Below are 19,145 nucleotides of genomic sequence, written 5' to 3' on the forward strand. Positions count from 1 at the left end.
CAAATTTCTTTTTACTTGTTCTTTCTGTTATGTGTTTTTATGAAAATTCTTTTTAGTTTAGAAAGTGTTGCCAAGATGTACTGGTTATCAAATATGCCTTCAGAGCTAAATCTGTAGGAATATTGCACATTTCCCATATCTTTTTCTGACTCGCCTTCCTTCCACAGAAGGAAGAAGAAAGAATTCCAAGGGAAGGAAGAAATATCTATAAGTAATATGTTCATGGGCATTCAATGCTAGATGGTTTATCATGCTTGATTGCTATTGGTGAATCAGAGAAAAAATGACAGTAGCATCTATCATGTTCTGTGAAACCACGCAAAATTTTAACAAAGGCAAGATAAGTCATTCTGCTTATTTCAGCAATGTGCTCTATTTGATAGCAGTTGATAGATGTCTACAAAATAAAATCACTAAACTGCAAAAAATGACTTCATTCTTAAAGTAGGGAAATGGAGTTTTCCTCTGAGCCAAGAATATAATGGCCAGTGAGCATAAAGTGATAGGATTATGCAGTATCATCCCAACAGTGACTTTAAACTCGGTAATTTCCCATCAAGACCCAAAATACCAGATGGTGCAACAAATAATATTCCTGATTCTGAACTTAAATTCAAATAATTAATGAAGTATTTCCTCTTGTTGTTCAGGAATGTGGCTGCACTTTCAATGTCTCCAGTATAAACCAATATGTGGCAAAAGAGAGATATCTTACATCTCAGTGACCACTGAGAGACACAATGCTCTCTGGTCTCAAAGTGCAAATTAAACAAAGTACCTTCAGAGGTGAAAAATAAGACAATCTATGCTGGGGAAAAAAGTAAATAAAAATAACAGAGGCCAAAATGCTGAGCAATGGGAAAAGTTATTAGTCTATATATCCTTTTATGATTCACCATAATGATATTTTCCTCATTACTATTGCAACAGTAATAGATTAAGTAAATTGCAGATGAAAATGACCTATTAAATCATCATGTCTAATGCATGCAAAGGAGGGCAGATTTCCATAGAGGAAAAAAGAAGAAAGAAAAACGTAAAAATAGATACTCTATCAACATCTACCAAAGTTCATTCAGCATTAAGGCCACAGACATCAAACAGAGGTATTAGCGTCAGTAGTAAGGAAGAGGAGACACGAAGTACCCGTATTAATACAGAGTCCTGTGCTGTATTTTCAAACATCTACTACATTTGCCTGGAGCTTTCCTAAATCAAAACTACTCTGTTTATACTCACGTAGAAAATGTAATCTGAGTTTCAATGCATTTTTAATTTCATTCAATCTTGCATTTGTTCAACCAAAAACAATTCAAAGAGGACCAAGGCTATCAGTCTCACAGTGAGCAAGTGAGGCACCTCACTAGGGAGTTCTTGAATCTGCCATAAAAATCAACAGTGTGCATCTAATAGTTTTGTTTTCATTTGAGCACTGAAAAGTGAATCATCACAGCAACTATTCTTCAGGGCCTCTTTGGTTTCCAGATTAAACATGTAATGTGACCTGTCATCTTGCCACATCCTCTGCATTTCCATTTTAAATAATCATAAATAAGAAAACCTTGCTACTCTTTGGCATGACACAGCTACTTGATTCAGCTGAGCTTCAGTCTTAGAAATTGCACTCATTCCTTGTTCAGAGTCCTGGTTCCTCTCAAAGGCTTTCAGCTGAAAGATTCTTTATTGTATTCAAATCTTGTCCCATATGGGTTGTTTTGGTTACTCAGTTTATGAAGAGTCTTAGAAATTGAATTGGGTCCGCAGCAGAAAACACCAATGGTTTTCCTGTTGAGAGAGAGGGAGAAAATGGAAAATCAGGTGGAAAATTAGGCAGAATATAACAAGAAGGATGTATCGGAAGCATGTTTAAGGTATTAACAAAGTTCATTTCTTGCTGCTTTGCATACTGAATTAATCTCCTAATTATTTCAAAACGTAAATGATCACCATGACGATATTTTATGTATTTCATGCTTTCCCTGCTAGAATTCAGAATAATTCAAAGAATGTAACTATGAGCACAGATTTGCTTATTATCAGACAGAAAGTGAGCAGTCTGCCCTTAGCCTTTCCATTATATGCAGAAATGAAATCAAGAGCAGCAGTGGATAGATGTCCATCCACACTGGGTCGTGTCAATCTTCTCTTACTAGATGTTTTATATGCATTTTTCTAAAGATCCCATGAATTGTCATGGGCAGCGATGAGTAAAAGAAGAAAAGCTATTACCAATTTGAGAGGATAATTCTAAGTAACTAATTTATATCCATGTTGAAACAAAAGCATATTAATCTGTATACATTTTCTTTTTTATTTATGCGCTGTAATAACTGCACCAAATGCCAAGCAGTTTTTATTGTTTGCTAACATAAAATTTTAGTAGATAAATTATACATATCCCTAACAAATCGACTAAATAAATCCCAGGAAATGACTGGTATTTCACATAGATCTTCCTCCGAAGTTTGTTATTTGCATTGAATTTTTCCTATGATACCAAAGTGATTAACAATTCATATCATATCTTGGATAAATATAGTATGTCCTCATTATCTTATCTGAGAATAAATGGTGCTGAAAAAAACCCAGTAAATCCATTTAAATGGGTACCAAGATTTTATAATAAATACTTAAAAAAATGGCTTTACTGAATTTTTGCACCTTGAAAAATGAAACAACTACAAAAACAGAACTTTTACTTGCAGCCATGATAGAGTAGCAGGGACTAGATTTACCCTCATGCATTGAAAAACTAGGGGAAAAACCCAATACATGGAATAAGTATATTCAGATACTGGACAGTAGGTAAAAGAGAAAAAAACAAGGTGAGAAAACCAGTTGCTGGCAACTGTCTCTGCTTATGGCCTGGAGGCAATTTACAGGCTGCAGCACCGAGAAACTCAAGCCAAGACTGGGGGTCTCACTGAGTTGATGAGACAAAGAATGGAATTCATGGAGGACAAAGTGGCTAGAATTTGTGGAAAGGATGAGAGATTCACAGCAGGAAGCTCCATCCTCAAGTCTTTGGCTGAGTACTGATGTGCTCGTGTGTGAGGGAAACTACATGAATCTGGATAAAGAACTAGCAGGGAGCAGTAAGGCAAACAATTCTGAGTTGACACAAGGTTGTGAATAATTCATATTCCCACAAGCCAGAACGGAAGATCTACATATCATATGTGGGCAATGGGTAGTATTCTGGAAAGTTATCACCTTACTTGCAAGAGGCAGAGTGGATGTTGGTAAAATTAGCCTTAGACTGAAGGTGCTCTGGATCTATACCCAGAAGGATCAAACCGAACCCAAGTCACAAAACTGCATGCCAGAAACAAGTTCAACAGTATTGAAAAGATCAAAATATGGCTTTTAACATCTAAATTTCACAATGTACAGTACTCAATAAGAAATCACCAAGAATTTTATAAACCAAAACTAGGAGTGTTATGGGCTCAATTATGTCCCCTCAAAATTCATTATGTGGAAAAAATCAAACCCCCAGTACTTCAGAATATAGCTGTATTTGGAGATAAAAGCTTTAAAGATGTGATTAAGTTAAAATAAGGCTTTAGAGTGGATCCTACTCCAATCTCACTAATGTCTTCATAAGAGAAAATTGGATACACAAAGAGACATGAGGGAATGTACATGTTCAGAGAAAAAGACCCTATGAAGAGGCAACAAGAAGGTGGTCATCTGCAAGGCAAGGAGCGAGGTCTCAGAGGAAATCAACCCTGCTGGCATCTTGATATTAGTCTTCCAGTCTCTAGGGCTTTGAAAAAATAATCCACTCAGTCTGTGGGATTTTGTTATGGAAGCCAACTAATAACAGGGAGAAAGATCAGTCAACAGAAACAGGCCCAGAATGGCAAAAATGATGGACTTATCAGACATTTCATTGAAACAGTGATGAGAAACATGCTTCATTATATTCAAAGGTAAGCATCACCATGATGAGAAGAGAAATAGAAGATTTTTTAAAGGCCTAAGTGGAAATTCTAGTGATTAATGGAATATTTAAAATCATAAATATTCTAAAAAAAAATAAAATCATAAATATTCTGATGGGTTAACAGAAAAATAGGCACTGCAAAAGAAAAGATAATTAAACTTAAAGACCTGGCACTACGATCTATCCAAATGGACCACACAGAGAATAAAAATTAGGAAAAAAAGATGAACAGAGGCTCAGTGACCTGTGGCACAATATCAACTAGTCTAATATAGATGTAATTGTAGTCCCAAAATGAAAGAAGACAAAGGGAAAAAGAAAAAAAACACTTAAGAAATAGTTGCCAATTCTTTTTTCCAAATTTGATGAAAACAAATACATAGATCCAAGGATCTAATGAACCCCAAGGAGAATATACACAAAGAAAATCATGTAAGTCAACTTATAATAAAACTGAAAACCAGTGACAAAAAGAAAAACATAAAAACAGCCAAAGGGGGCAAAAAGACACATTACAAATAATAAACAGAAGATGAAAGATGGAGTTCTTGTCAAAAACTATGCATGTCAGGAGGAAATGAAGTGACATCTTCAAAGTGCTGAAAGACAAGAGAAAATCCAACTATTCCATACTAAGCAAATTCTACACTAAACACAAATAACTTTCAAAACTGAGGATGGAATATAAGCTTTTCAAACGAAAGGGGAGAGAAGTCATCACCAGCAAACTGGCACTATCAAGTATATTAAAGGAAAGTCTTCAGGAAGGAGGATGAAATCAGATGGAAAGTTGAATCTACCTAGAGGAATGAAAAGCACAAAAATGGTAAATGTGTGAATAAATATAGTGTGTATTTTGCCTAATTTTTAATTTCTTTGGAACATAATTGATGCTAAAAGAAATGTAATAACAATGTACCATGGAGTTTATAGTATATGGAAAAAAAAGATGAATAAGAACAACAGCCAAAGAGATGCATGGGGAATGGAAGTACAGAAGGTGGTATAATATTATTTGGAGTACACTGTGATAAGCTAATGATGTACACTCTAAACTGAGAACAATGTTCCTCTGATTTTAGCTTCATCAGAATTACTTGAGGGACTTCACAGACCATACACCAGTTGGTCCACAGACCTAGAGCTTCTGATAACATAGATCTTGGATAGGGCTCAAGAATTTGCTTTTCTAACAAGTTCCAGGTGATGCTGGTCCAAGGAATGCAGTTTGGGAACCAATGCCTTAAAGAAATCACTAAAAGCAAACAGACAAACAGAGAAGTATGGCTAATATGCCAATATAGGAAAAAAAAAATGGAATCATAAATGTACTCAATCCAAAATAAGGTAGATGAAGAAAGAAAAAGAACAAATGAGATAAATAGGAAGCAACAATAAACTGCTAGATTTAAACCCAATCAAAGGGAGCCAAGAATACACAATGAGAAAAAGACCATCTCTTCAATAAATGGTGCTGGGAAAATGGGATATTTACATGCATAAGAATGAAACTGGACCCCTATTTTACACCACTCACAAAAATTAACTTGGAAAGAATTAAAGACTTAAATGTAAGATCTTAAACTATTAAACTCCTAAAAGAAAACAGAGGCGAAAAAGCTCCTTGACATGTCTTAGGGTTAATTTCATGGATATGACACCAGAAGTACAAGCAATAAAGCAGAGATAAATGTGGAACTGTATCAAATTAAAAAGCTTCTGTACAGCACAAGAAATGATCAACAAAATGAAAAGACAGCCTATGGAATGGGAAAAAATATTTGCAAACTACATATCTGATAAGAGGCTAATATCCAAAATATATAAGAAATACATACAACAAAATTGCAAAAGAAGACAAGAAAAAAGAAGAAAAGAAATAATAAAATAATATTAATTGAATTAAAAAATAGGCAAACCCTGAATAGAAGTTCAGGCTACTTTCAAAATAGCCAAAAGGCACATGACAAGGTGCTCAGCATCATTAATCTTCAGGGAAATGCAAACCAAAACCACAATGGGATATCATCTCACACCTGCTAGGAATCTCACACCTGCTATTATCAAAAAGACAAAGAGGCAAATGTTGGCAAGGATGTGGAGAAAGGGGAACCCTTGTGCACTACTGTGGGAATGTAAACTGGTGCAGCCACTATGGATAACAGTACGGAGGTTTCTCAAAAAATTATAAGAAGTACCATATGATCCAGCAGTCCCTGTTCTAGGTATATATCCAAAGGAAATGAAATCACTATCTCAAAAAATATCTGTATCTCCATGTTAATTGCAGCTTTACTTCCAATAGCCAAGACATAGAAACAAACTCAGTGTCCATCAATGGATAAATGGTTAAAGAAATCATGATGTGGTGTACATATATATTTATATGTTAATTATTTATATCACACACAAACAGCAGTATTATTCAGCCATAAAAAAGAAGGAACTCCTGCCATTTACAACATAATTGGAACTCAAGGGCACCATGCTGATACAAATCAAAGAAAGACAAATACTGTATGATCTCGCCTATATGTGGACTCTAAAAAAACCCCCCAAAACCCAAACTCATTGAAACAGAGAGCAGATTGGTGGTTACCACGGCCAGATGGGAGAGGTAGGGAATGGGTGAAGGTTGACAAAGAATTATAAACTTCTATAAGAAGAATAAGTTCTGGGAATGTAATGTACAGCATGGTGACTATAGTTAACAATACTGTGTTGTATATTTGAAAGGTGCTAAGAGAGTAGATCTTAAAAGTTTTCTTCGCATACACACACACACAAATTGTAATTATGTGATGTGATGGCTGTGTTGATTAATCTTCTTGTGGTAGTCATTTTGCAATATATACATACATATATCAAATCATTACATTGTACATATTAAATTTACACAGTATTATTGTGTTAATTACATCTCAGTAAAGCTGGAAAAAATCCAACAATATTTTTACTCCATAAAATAATAAAATGTAATATATTTTGTAATGAATAAATATAATAAAATGCAATAATAATATGTAATGGAATAGTTTAAACACTAGAACTAAATCCTCCAACTAAAAAACTCCAATATACATGAAACAAAAACTAATAGCACTGTAAAGATATATAAATCTAGAATTACGGTTGATTATTTTAACACTCTTCTCTCTGTAATTGACAGAACAAATAGAAAATCAGTAAGCGTATTGAAGACCTGAATATCACTATCAAGCAATTGGAACAAATTGGTATTTATAGTGTGCTCTATCCCCAAACAATGGAATACAAATTCTTTTCAAGTGCGTGTGGAACATTCATCAAGACAGACCACATTCTGGGCAGTAAAATGATCTCAAATAAATTTTAAAGGATTGAAATCACAAAGAGTATATTTTCTCAACAGAACCCAAGTGAAATAGAAATCAAAACCAAAAATATATATGTAGAATCCCCACATGTTTGGAAATTAAACAAAAGAGAAGAAATCACATGGAAAATTTAAAAATATTTTGAAGTGCATAAAAATGAAAACATACCAACATTTGCGTGATGTAGCTAAAGTGTTGAGAGAGGAATTTATAGTATTGAACACTTTTATTAGAAAAGAACAAGGGTCTGAGATCAATGATATAAGGTTCTACCTTAAGAAACTAGCAAAAGAAAACTTAATTAGAAGAAAATAAAAAAGAAGTGTGAAAATAAATTATACTTAATAAAATTTAGATTACTATTAAAACCAGATCTAGACACGCTAGGTTACTTAAATTGAATAAAACTGAACCATTCAGTTTATATCACCAAAAACCAAAGACAAACAAGAAACGTAATGTGGTTTTCATGTAAATGAGAAAGCACTGAGTCATTCTGTCTGTAGTCATTCTCTGTCAACACTACACTACAATAAGATACCATTACTTTCTTCACAGGCAATTATAAAGTTAGCTTTTCCATTTTTACAGACTTCCCAAAGGCTTCTCTTAAATGTTCCACAACAAAATTATTATTTTTAAAGCACCCATATATCATATATATATATTTACATTTTGTATTGCATTTGTTAACTAATTTAATAAATTAGATTTCTGTGTAATTTGAGGAGTTCCCCAACGTTACTTTCACTAACAATGAGATCCTCTAACTTTTTCAAGATCTATACTTAGTCTCTGCAATCCATTTGTACTAAATTTGCATTAGGTTGCTGCAATTCAACAATCATCCACAGATTTATCTACAAAAACTTTGCTGATATGGGTAGAGATAGATGCTAAAGCAGAGAATGTTGTTTGGAGTCAGATGTTGGGAACTAGTTCCATAAATGTTCAATATATTTGTGCATATTTTCCTATTATACCAATCTTTGTTTTTCCATGCAGATTTGTAAATGTGGGATCTCATAATAATGACAGCTTATTCACTCCTTGTAATACAGACCCAGAAAGTTTGAGTGACTTGACCCAGGGACACAGACCAAATGTTAGACAGCAAGTCTGGGTATTCTTAATTTGTATTGTTTTTAAAACACCATGAGGCAGGAGAATGTAGATATGGTCTCAGACATTTCACCCAATCCCAGAGTAATAGTTCTCTACTCCAAAGGCCACATAAAATTATTCCTTTATTTCTCTCTTGAATAATGCATAAATTCGACTAATTTATGATATGATATATATTTTTATTACAAATAATAGGAAAATGGACTGTGGTTCAGACAATAAAAAAAGATTTCCTGTCATCCTATTAAATACTGAATGGCTTATAAAGTAATATTTAGAATATCTTTTATGTTTTTGAAAAATTAGTTGTTGACACTTCTAGTATATTAGAGTTAACATTCTGTTGCAGTATGCATAGTGAACATGATGGTTTCTTGCAACATCTCACTGTCCCCAAGAGGGGCATGGTAACATCAAATTGCTACTCTTTCTACTTGTGACCATGCTTTGTAGTAAATAAAGTACATTGAACTTTACAGTCAGAACATAGGATTCATGTCTGAATTCTGACTCATTAACCATAGCTTGAGATAAATCATTATCTTTTCGGGTCCTAGCCTCTTCACTTGTAAAATAATGATGAAAGCAGGTTGGGCGCCTGGGTGGCTCAGTTGGTTAAGCGACTGCCTTCGGCTCAGGTCATGATCCTGGAGTCCCTGGATCGAGTTCCGCATCGGGCTCCCTGCTCGGCAGGGAGCCTGCTTCTCCCTCTGACCCTCCCCCCTCTCATGTGCTCTCTGTCTCCCTCATTCTCTCTATCTCCAATAAATAAATAAAATCTTTAAAAAAAGAAAATCTTAAAAAAATGATGAAAGCAGGTGACTTCAAAAGCTCCTTCACCTTCCTTGATCATACCATTACATAATTCATTTTCTGAATTTAAAAAAGGCACATAAGGAAGGAACCACCTCATAGATGTGTGTAAAGTAAATTGAGTATAAATTGATTCACCCTTTTGGTTTTGATAGGACAGTATCTAAATGTGCATACTCTCTGAGCCAGCAATTCCACTTCAAGGATCCTAACCTACTGCAATATTCCCACAAGAGCATGAGAAAGTATGTGCAAAGAGAATTACCATAGCATTATTTGTAACAGTAAAGGACTAGAGGTAACCTAAATATCCATAAGTAGGGTAGCAACGATCATGTTATCCATATTCTAGAATACTATGAGGTAGAATTACATGGAAATTATCCATGAACAATATATGAGTGTATCTGAAAAAGATACATTGAAGAATTCTATATTATAAATTCATTCAACTTTGTTTAAAAATTAAGGTTCATAATTTCAGTGTATAGATTTTAAATATATATATGCATATGTATACATGCACATATATATGAATATATACTTTTATAAGTATGTATGTGTGTCTCTATATATTCTTTCAGTAATTTGAGTACTTGAGGTTAACCAGAATTTTACATCTAAAATAAGGACTTCTGTATAAATAGCATCTTTTTTCTAGTTAGTGAACCCTTAAGATGTTGATCCATTCTTTTCCTAAATATGCCACGTAAAAATTCTTTAAAAATAATGCATTTTAAGTGCCTGTCCAGAGCAAATACACAAAGTGAAAGTGTTGTACAAAATGTCAACAGTAGATGGTGCACACTTGTTCTTCTTAAACTAGCTTTGCTGTATGAAGAAAATGAACAACCAACCAAATAAACATACAAAGTCTAAGTCATGAACAGTTTAACAAATGAGAATTCTTAAGAAGTAACCAAAGAAATCAATAATCCCAATCTAATTTCTTATAAGCGATCCTCTACTGATGTAGAGTTTGGTTTCAGAATTGAGCAAAGACAATAGCAACAACAACAAAATTCCAAAGTTTTCATTAGTACACTATAAAATTTAATGAAAGAATGCTTGTCAGAAGTCAGCTGACTGTCATTAAAAAGAAAGGAGTCTATGGTACATTGAGAGACCCAGGTAAGTATGACAAGATTATCATGTCTAAGGTGGAGGATACTGGAGAAAGATGGGAGAAGAATATAACCAAAATTGGGGTGACATTTTTTTAATTCTATAGTTCACCTTTAACTAGGGCCCTAATTATTACAAAGGACCTCTGCTTCCAAAATAATGCTTCCCTTTTCAATCCAAAACTATTTCATCAAGAGAAGGGAAATGCAGAAGTGGTTTCAAACGTAACTAAAACCTGACTTTCATGGGTAGCTATATTCCTTTTTAAAATTTGCTCCTGGGGCTCCACGTGATAATTCCTAAAACAAAATTTCTGAAGATGGAGTCAAGGACCATGATGAATCAGTGAGTCTTTCAATAAATCATAGTCATCCATGAATTCATGAATTGAAGCTTTTTTAAAACTCTTCAATAAGCTGCCCCATTCATTTATAAATATCCTTTTTATATTTATAAAAATGTAGTTTTTAAATTATGAATTGACCAACTATATACTAATAATTATCATGATAAATCAACCTAGAAGAGCCACAGAGCCAAAGGAAATTTAAAAAACTTAAATCTTCAATTTATCTACATTCTTACTGCAGAAGTATGTTTACTTAAGCAACAAAAATATGATTAGTTCAAATGTAAAAAAACACATTGAATTTTGATAAATTCTACAGGTTGAAAAGGACAGAAATAGAAGTTCAAGTAGAAAAATAATGTAAAATTTCCAACTGCTAATGAAAGCTTGTTTGTATGTCTTCCCAATATATGAGATTGGTATCAAAAAACTGGTATTTCAATTCCAGTAGACATGTTTAAAGATTTACACTAATTTTAAAATGTCAACACATGCAATATGTTAGAAATTAGAGCTTTGCAACTATTTAAACTTTTGATGAAACTATTTCAATGCCAAATTTAAAATGTCTGAGTGGGTATACGGTTTTCAAATTGCTTTTAGAATTCTTGTAGACCATTGCCCTGAACTACAAGTTTACAGGAGACAAAGGGGTTGGCTAGTCTGTGCCCTAAAGCAAATGCTCTCCTTCCACAGTCATCTCTTCAGATCACAGACACATATTCCCTAATGCTAAGATTCTTCAGAGAATTGCAGCTTCCAAGAAAAAAAAAAATTATGTTTGGAAATAATCCTGTTTTAGAGACGGCATATTACAATTAAGCGTTTTTAAAAATTTATTCATTTTCATGAAAAGTTCAAAAATCTGATTTTTAAGTGCATTCATTGTTAGAACTGCTGGTAGAGCTCCCCTATTTGCCAATGAGATTTTGAAGTTTTTCCAATGATCACATGATACATGATATCAGAATGAATACCCATTTTTTTACATGGGTCTACACAAATTTGAAAGTAGGTAGGAGAGTTTTGTTCATAAATACTTTAATAGACTATTTCTAAGCCAAATTCTAATTATTTGGCGTTTCAGATTTGTGAGGTGGTCCCTGCCTTGCCTCCTCCTTTGCTAGTGATAATTGAGTGTTTAAGCGACTTTGTAATTTGTAAACCCATTACCTAATTCATCTTTAAAAACTACATGTAATGACTTGAGAATATTTTAATTTGATCATTAGCCACATGGCAAATTTCCTGAGCAATAATACTTACCCTCTGTTACATTTTGCTATTTCATCAAACAGAAGTTTCCACCGAGGACGTCCAATAAAAAGTCTTGAATTCAGTGCTTGATATTTTTCTCCAATTATCTTCTGCCAAAAAGAAAGCACTATATTTTATATGACACAGAGTTGGACGAACAACCTATTTTTCTAACATCATTTCTACTGGTGCTGTGGCTTCCTACCAAATTGGTGTGATATCAAGAATACAAGTATCAAATGGCAAGCTATTAAGTACAGTCATTTCGAAGCATCATTTCCTTCCTCTTTTCCTTAAAATCCATTATCTTCTTGAATGCCATTGTTACAAATGGCTGATTTTCCTAGACTTCAGTTGGTTGCTTTGTTTTTAACAACTGCAATGTTAAAGAATGCATTTTAATTGCCTACTCTCAAAACGGCGGCAGCACATAAATTTATTGAAGTGTTTTGGCACTGCAAATACCGTCTTCATATTTGGCTCATTATATGAGTAAAATACTACAAATTGTCATCATAAATTTGGGGAAATGATCCTAGACAAGACAGCCTGAGCTAGAAGAGCTCCAAATCTTGGGTCTATCAACAAATAACTTCTAACGGGCTGGTGTTTGCAATGAACAGAAGATGAGACCTGGATCGGCAATTAAGGGCCCGAGTGAGGTGAGAGGAGAGGGGAAAGTGTCTGAGTCGCAGGCGGACAAACTGAGAACCAATGCAACGTACGCTCCACACCTTCATCACATCCGTACCGCGAGGAATAGTGATACTGACTTGCTTCGTGAGAATAGTAAAATGAAATATTTTTTTTACATACCAAGTGGAGTAGAAATCTGACTAGAAAAAGTAGGGTTAGGTAAGTTTTGAAGTAACTGACAAGCGTTCGTATTTTGTATCCAAAGTGTTATAAAAAATGTATAATGGAAAATACTAAAATAAAACTCGCAGAAGCATCCGTGCCCGGATTTACACACCCATGTAGCCTTCAGTGTCATCTGTAAACATCAGTTTCTTCATCTATAACATGGGAATAGCACTATCATCTACCTGTTGGAATCACACAATATAATATGAAATGCTTAACAACAGTGTCTAGCTCAGCAAATAAATAATGCGTGGTGGCTATTACTACATTTTTAGTTTCCCGTGGAGAGAAGAAATAAGCTTAACTACGTATGACCTTATCTTGTCTCTCCACATAAAAACTCCCCTCGACGAACACAATCATGAGACTGTTCGCTTCTGGTCCGATCTCTAGAGGTAAAGAATTTGAGACAACAATGAAAAGGAGAGAGAAGAACTCAAAGGTCTGTACCAGCTCCCGGTGAGGAGGACAAATGAAAGGCATAACACGGTTGGCTTCCAGGACAAGCCATGGGTTTTCTGGACACACTCCAAAAGAGGTCTTTCTCTGGGAAACTTCTCTTCAAACCACCTGCAGAAATTTTCCTCCAACACAGCCCCAACAGAAAATCTTCTATTATCAAGAGGCTTGTTTAATTTATAAAAACATCCAACCACATACCTGTATCCCATCTGTTTGACTGAGGTACAGCTGGATGTTGACATAGTCAGGTCTGTTCTCTTGCCAAAACTGAGAGGACATAAAAGTAAATAGACGTGAGCATTCTCTCTGTAGACTCAGACTTTCTCCTCTTCTAACATATGTGATTCCACAATTTAAGATGTATCTCGTCTAATCACAGTCAACATTTATAAGCCATACACATGCCAGATTCTAGCATTAAGAACCCATCCTCCTGGTACAATTAGTGCAAGCGGCAGCAGTGTAGTGATAAGGAAATAGTAGATGGTGGTAGCAGTAAGAGAATAATTCTGTTATTTTTACAGATACAGAATCAAGCATGCTAAATACTACACTGATATTCCCCTAAATCCTTCCATATATCTCTTATTTTATTCTGAGTCCCTAAACTGTAGCCAAGAGTTCACTCATAAAGAACATGATTTTCTTAAAAAACAACAACAACACACAAATAGTGATATATAATATACATGCTAGGAATCAAAGAAATCAAAACAAGACAAAAACAAAAGGCTCTGTTCCTGTTCCTGTTCCTGCCTTCCTTCTACTCAGCACTGGTTCTCCTTGCACAAAACTGTATGAGGCAGGAAGTATACCTGCCAACATAAAAATAGTCTGGAAAAGATCTCAAACATTTCAAAACCTTGAAAAGTAAAATAAGAAAAATATCATCTGAAGGAAAATAAACCCAACAAAGAGGGTAAAAGTGTTGTTGCTGTCCCTGTATGCTTCCTTTTGCCTTCTTCATTTTCATTCAAAAATGAACCTACTAATAACTGACCTGACTCTGACTGAGTCCAGAAATCTATTCTTTTAAAAATATTTTCACACCTGAAACTAACGTTACACTGTAAGTTAACTAACTGGAATTTATTTATTTATTTTTTTTTTTTTAAAGATTTTATTTATTTATTTGAGAGAGAGAGAATGAGAGAGAACACATGAGAGGGGATAGGGTCGGAGGGCAAAGCAGACTCTCTGCCGAGCAGGGAGCCCGATGCGGGACTCGATCCAGGGACTCCAGGATCATGACCTGAGCCGAAGGCAGTCGCTTAACCAACTGAGCCACCCAGGCGCCCCAACTAACTGGAATTTAAATAAAAACTTAAATGAAAAAATATTTAAAAATTTAAAAAATATTTTTAAAATTATAGAAATATGATTTGAAATATTTAAAAATTTTAAATAATTATTAAAATAATTTTTTTATTCTTTTTTTTAATTTTTATTTATTTATTCATGAGAGACAGAGAGAGAGAGAGAGAGGCAGAGGGAGAAGCAGGCTCCCAAGGAGCAGGGAGCCCGATGCGGGACTCGATCCCAGGACCCTGGGATCATGACCTGAGCCGAAGGCAGACGCTTAATCATCTGAGCCACCCAGGCGCCCATAATTTTTTTATTCTTAAAAGTATTCTTCTTAGGGCCGACTTTCACCACCCTGAAATAAGGAGAAGCTGAAATATAAGGACCAGGCACCAAAAGCGGAAGAAGAAAAGGAGAGGAATACAAGAGCATGGTGGGCTCCTTGGAGGACAGGTGTGGATCTGAGTGTCTCAGGTGACAGGACCAGCACTTCTTCAAAAGCCAAACCATTTCTTTTCTTTTTTTTTTTTTTTTAAAGATTTTATTTATTTATTTGACAGAGAGGCAGAGAGAGAGAGAGCACAAGCAGGGGGAGCAGCAGGCAGAGGAAGAAGCAGGCTCCCTGCTGAGCAAGGAGCCCAATGCAGGGCACAATCCCAGGACCCTGGGATCATGACCTGAGCCAAAGGAAGATGCTTAACTGACTGAGCCACCCAGGTGTCCCAGCCAAACCATTTCTTGAGCGTAAATCGGCATAGTGGGTTTGCTTGAGATGGTAAGGTTTTGCTGGACTTTATTGCAGCAAGAGGATCAACTGATTTAAAGTACTGTTTCCATATAGTATAATGATGTTTAAAGCAGCATTATCTACAATAGCCAAATTACGGAAATAGCCCAAGTGTCCACTGACTGATGAATAGATAAAGATGTGAGACACACACACACACACACACACACACAGTGAATATCACTCAGCCATCAGAAAGAATGAAAGCCTGCCATTTGCAGTGACATGGATGGAGCTAGAGAGTATAATGCTAAGTGAAATAAGTCAGTCAGAGAAAGACAAATACCATATGATTTTACTCATATGTGGAATTTAAGAAACAAAACAAATGAGCAAAGGGGAAAAAAAGAGAGAGAGAGACCAACTAAGACTCTTAGCTTCAGGGAATATGCTAATGTATACCAGAGGGGAAGTGGGCACTGGGATGGGTGAAATAGGGGATGGGGATGAAGGAATGCACTTGTGATGAGCACTGGGTGATGTATGGAAGTGTTGAGTCACTAAATTGTACACCAGAAACTAACATTACATTGTACGTTAACTAACTGGAATTTAAATAAAAACTGAAAAATAAATAAAGTAAAATAAAATAAAAATTTAAAAATGACATACTGGGACTTAAAGTAGAAGTTTCAGGAATGCAAATAAAGTCACATTGCAAATGGGGGGGTGGTTATTAAGGAGGGTTTCATCAGCCCTCTGAGATGCCTTACAGTGAATGGTAAGAGCACCTGGCAGGTAACTGACTTGTTTCTATCGCCAACACTATCTGGCCCTGAGACTTCTAAGGAATTACTGACTCATCTGGGCCTGTTTTTTTCAACAGGACAGTGACAGATAGAGTTGAATGTCATCATCCCTCGGGTCTCTTTTCAGATCTAAAATGATACATTTTCTGACAGGTGGAAACTCTGAATATAAAATCCCAATAAAAACATATTTTACTTTAAGAGTGATGTGATGATTCTCAGCTCCATAATATTCTTAAAATATAATCATTAATTATATCCCATCAAATAGCTGCCTCAAGTTATATCCAAATGCTAAATTCATTTTTAGGCCCTTTCTGAATTGAATCAGGGTTTATAAATTTTAATTGTGAAGAAATAGAAACTTCTAGATGCCACTAAAACACCTCACAAAACACATGGCTTGTGTTGAGTCTTGTCTTAAATGTCTACCAGGATGCTGTTCTGAGATCAGTCCTATGACTCCTGCATCGATAACTGTGTTTGGTGCCCACAGCCCCAAGTAAGAACTATGCAAATTTGGATAATGTTTTTAATGATTTCGATGTCTCCACTTTAACTTACCCATCACTGAAGACAATAATATCTACTAAAGGCACAATGTTCTCCAAATAAAGGAACAGTGAAAAAATAGACATGTGGATCAACACAATCTTGCAAATAGATTAGGATTGTAGGATCATGCACAAATATCATGTTTTTCACTTTATGTCTCCTGCCTGTACTCTTCCTTATTTTTCTCACAAATAAAAAATAACAGGATGTGAGTCCTGGAAGGAATTTTACAGATCACTAATAGGAATCATAGCAATCGTTTATTAAATGCCTTCAAAATGATAGATACTTTCGGTATGTTAAAGCTAAGTCTCACATCAGGTTTCAAGTGCTGTTAGCCTCCTTTACAAATTGAAAGCATAAATCGGGTTTATAGAGGTTAAGTGATTTACGCAAGGACTTGCGGTTCATATGAGGTAGAATCACTGTTCCATTGTAAATGACAGACCCCAAATGCCTAATGGAGCCCTGATCCTCCATTTTGATTTTACTAATATGACTTACAGAGGTGAAGTGACTTGAAGCAAGTCATATTGTTAGATATTGGCAGAGCTGGTACCAGATCACCTGACACCTGGCCTTGCACTCTTCCATCACCAGGTTGGACAATCTGGCCAAGCAAAATCCACCTAAGATCAATTTTTATCATCACTGAAGATAGTCTGACACCAAGACAAGTGACTAGGGCAACTAAGATAGCTTTGTCCTAGGCATTCTAGAATGATGTGAAAGAGCTCACAGTTGGAACAAGATTGAAGGACTGCATTTTCATCTGGTTTTCAAAAACACTTTCCGCTACTCTTACACAGACTCTATGTAAAGACCCTATGCTCTATTGCTATTGATTTCTCTCTCTCTCTCTCTGTCTCTCTCTCTCTCTCACACACACACACCCCACAAACTTGGTAACACAGTTGCAAACACACCATCCTCCGAGACACAACTGAAGGACCTGTGTTCATCCCTCTGATGTGAAAAATCAAAACATAGATGCAGAGGTGTGTGTAGAAGATAATCATCACTGTATTGTTTACACTAGTTTTAAGCTTTTATATTATTTACTCCATGGAATCCTAAGGGTAAAGCACATCCATCAAAAAAACTTGAAATGGAAAGAAAACATAAATCTTAAGATTCAACTCCTTTGAGGGTCCAGTCACTTAACATTCTTTTCTTTCCTTTATTCCTTTCCTTCCCCCACTCCTTGCCTTATAAAGCATCTGTTATTCAAATGTGCCTGTCCATATCTTGGATCATTTTACTTAAAAAAATGTACGGGTTCTATATATCAGTTCAAGAAAGATTAAAAATTAGAAAAATAAAGGTAGAATTAGGAAATCCCAAAAGGAATACAACTGGTCAACAATCACAGGAAGAGAGGTTCAATCTCACTAGCATTTAGGAGAAAACAGAATGAGATCTCACTGTTTAAGACATTGGTAGAAATTTAAAAGATTGATAATATAACATTTTAGAATAAATGTCTCATACTTTTTGGTGGAAATGTAAATTGTTTTTTTAAAAGATTTTATTTATTTATTGAGAGAGAGAGAGCACAAACAGGGGGAGTGGCAGGCAGAGAGAGAGGGAGAAGTAGGCTCCCCGCTGAACAAAGAGCCCAATGCAGGGCTCGATCCCAGGACCCTGGAATCATAACCTGAGCCGAAGGCAGATGCTTAACCAACTGAGCCACTCAGGCACCCCTATCTTCCCCACTTAGGATGTAAATCACATGAGATAAAAAAATTGCTTTTAATTGTGTTCTCCAATGTAGCTCCAGGTCCTAGAACAGTTTGTGATTCATAGTAGGCAATGAGTGAATATTTGATGAGTGACAGAATGACAGACTGAATAAATGGATCTGAATAAAAAGACATGTATGATATTCATTGCAGTGTTCTTTTTTTTAAGATTTTATTTATTTATTTATTTATTTATTTATTTATTTATTTAGTGCATGAGCAGGGGGAGGGGCAGAGGGAGATGGGGAGAGAGAATCTCAAGGAGACTCCACACTCTGCATGGAGTCTGATGTGGGGCTCGATCCCAGGACCCTGAGATCATGACCTGAGCTGAAATCAAGAGTTGGATGCTTAACCGACTGAGCCACCCAGGGGCCCCATCATTGTAGTGTTCTTTGTAATAAAAAAGTAAATATCCATTATTAAGGGATGGCTAAATAGAGTACTAAGTATATCTATATGACAAAATACTCTATAGCACTAAAAAGAATGAGGTAACTCTAAATGTACTATTATTAAAAATGTTCAAGACATAGTGATAAGTTTAAAATAAGTAATTCCTAGAACAATACAAATAGTATGGTAGAATTTATAGAACGCTCATGAGTTGCCTCTGGTTACACAGATTAGGTGAGGAAAGTAGTAAGGGAGGATTTGGTTTATCTAAGTTGTTTGACAGTTTGCCAAAGAAGGCATACAGATGGGCAAGA

The 19,145-nt window shown here is 35.3% G+C and overlaps 1 protein-coding gene across 2 annotated transcripts in view; it reads right to left on the reverse strand.

The window, feature by feature from the left end:
* Positions 1–1,664: 1,664 nt before the first annotated feature.
* Positions 1,665–19,145, reverse strand: part of NOX4 (NADPH oxidase 4) — a 177,356-nt gene continuing 159,875 nt past the window's right edge. For both annotated transcript variants that reach the window (XM_021679096.1, XM_021679095.1), the window contains 3 exons: positions 13,499–13,567; positions 11,984–12,084; positions 1,665–1,785 (listed from right to left, as the gene is read on the reverse strand). In XM_021679096.1, the coding sequence (XP_021534771.1) occupies positions 1,665–1,785; positions 11,984–12,084; positions 13,499–13,567 (291 nt within the window). The remainder of the gene's footprint in view (positions 1,786–11,983; positions 12,085–13,498; positions 13,568–19,145) is intronic.

This window comes from Neomonachus schauinslandi, chromosome 11 (genome assembly GCF_002201575.2).
Source record: "Neomonachus schauinslandi chromosome 11, ASM220157v2, whole genome shotgun sequence".
Taxonomy (NCBI): Eukaryota; Metazoa; Chordata; class Mammalia; order Carnivora; family Phocidae; genus Neomonachus; species Neomonachus schauinslandi.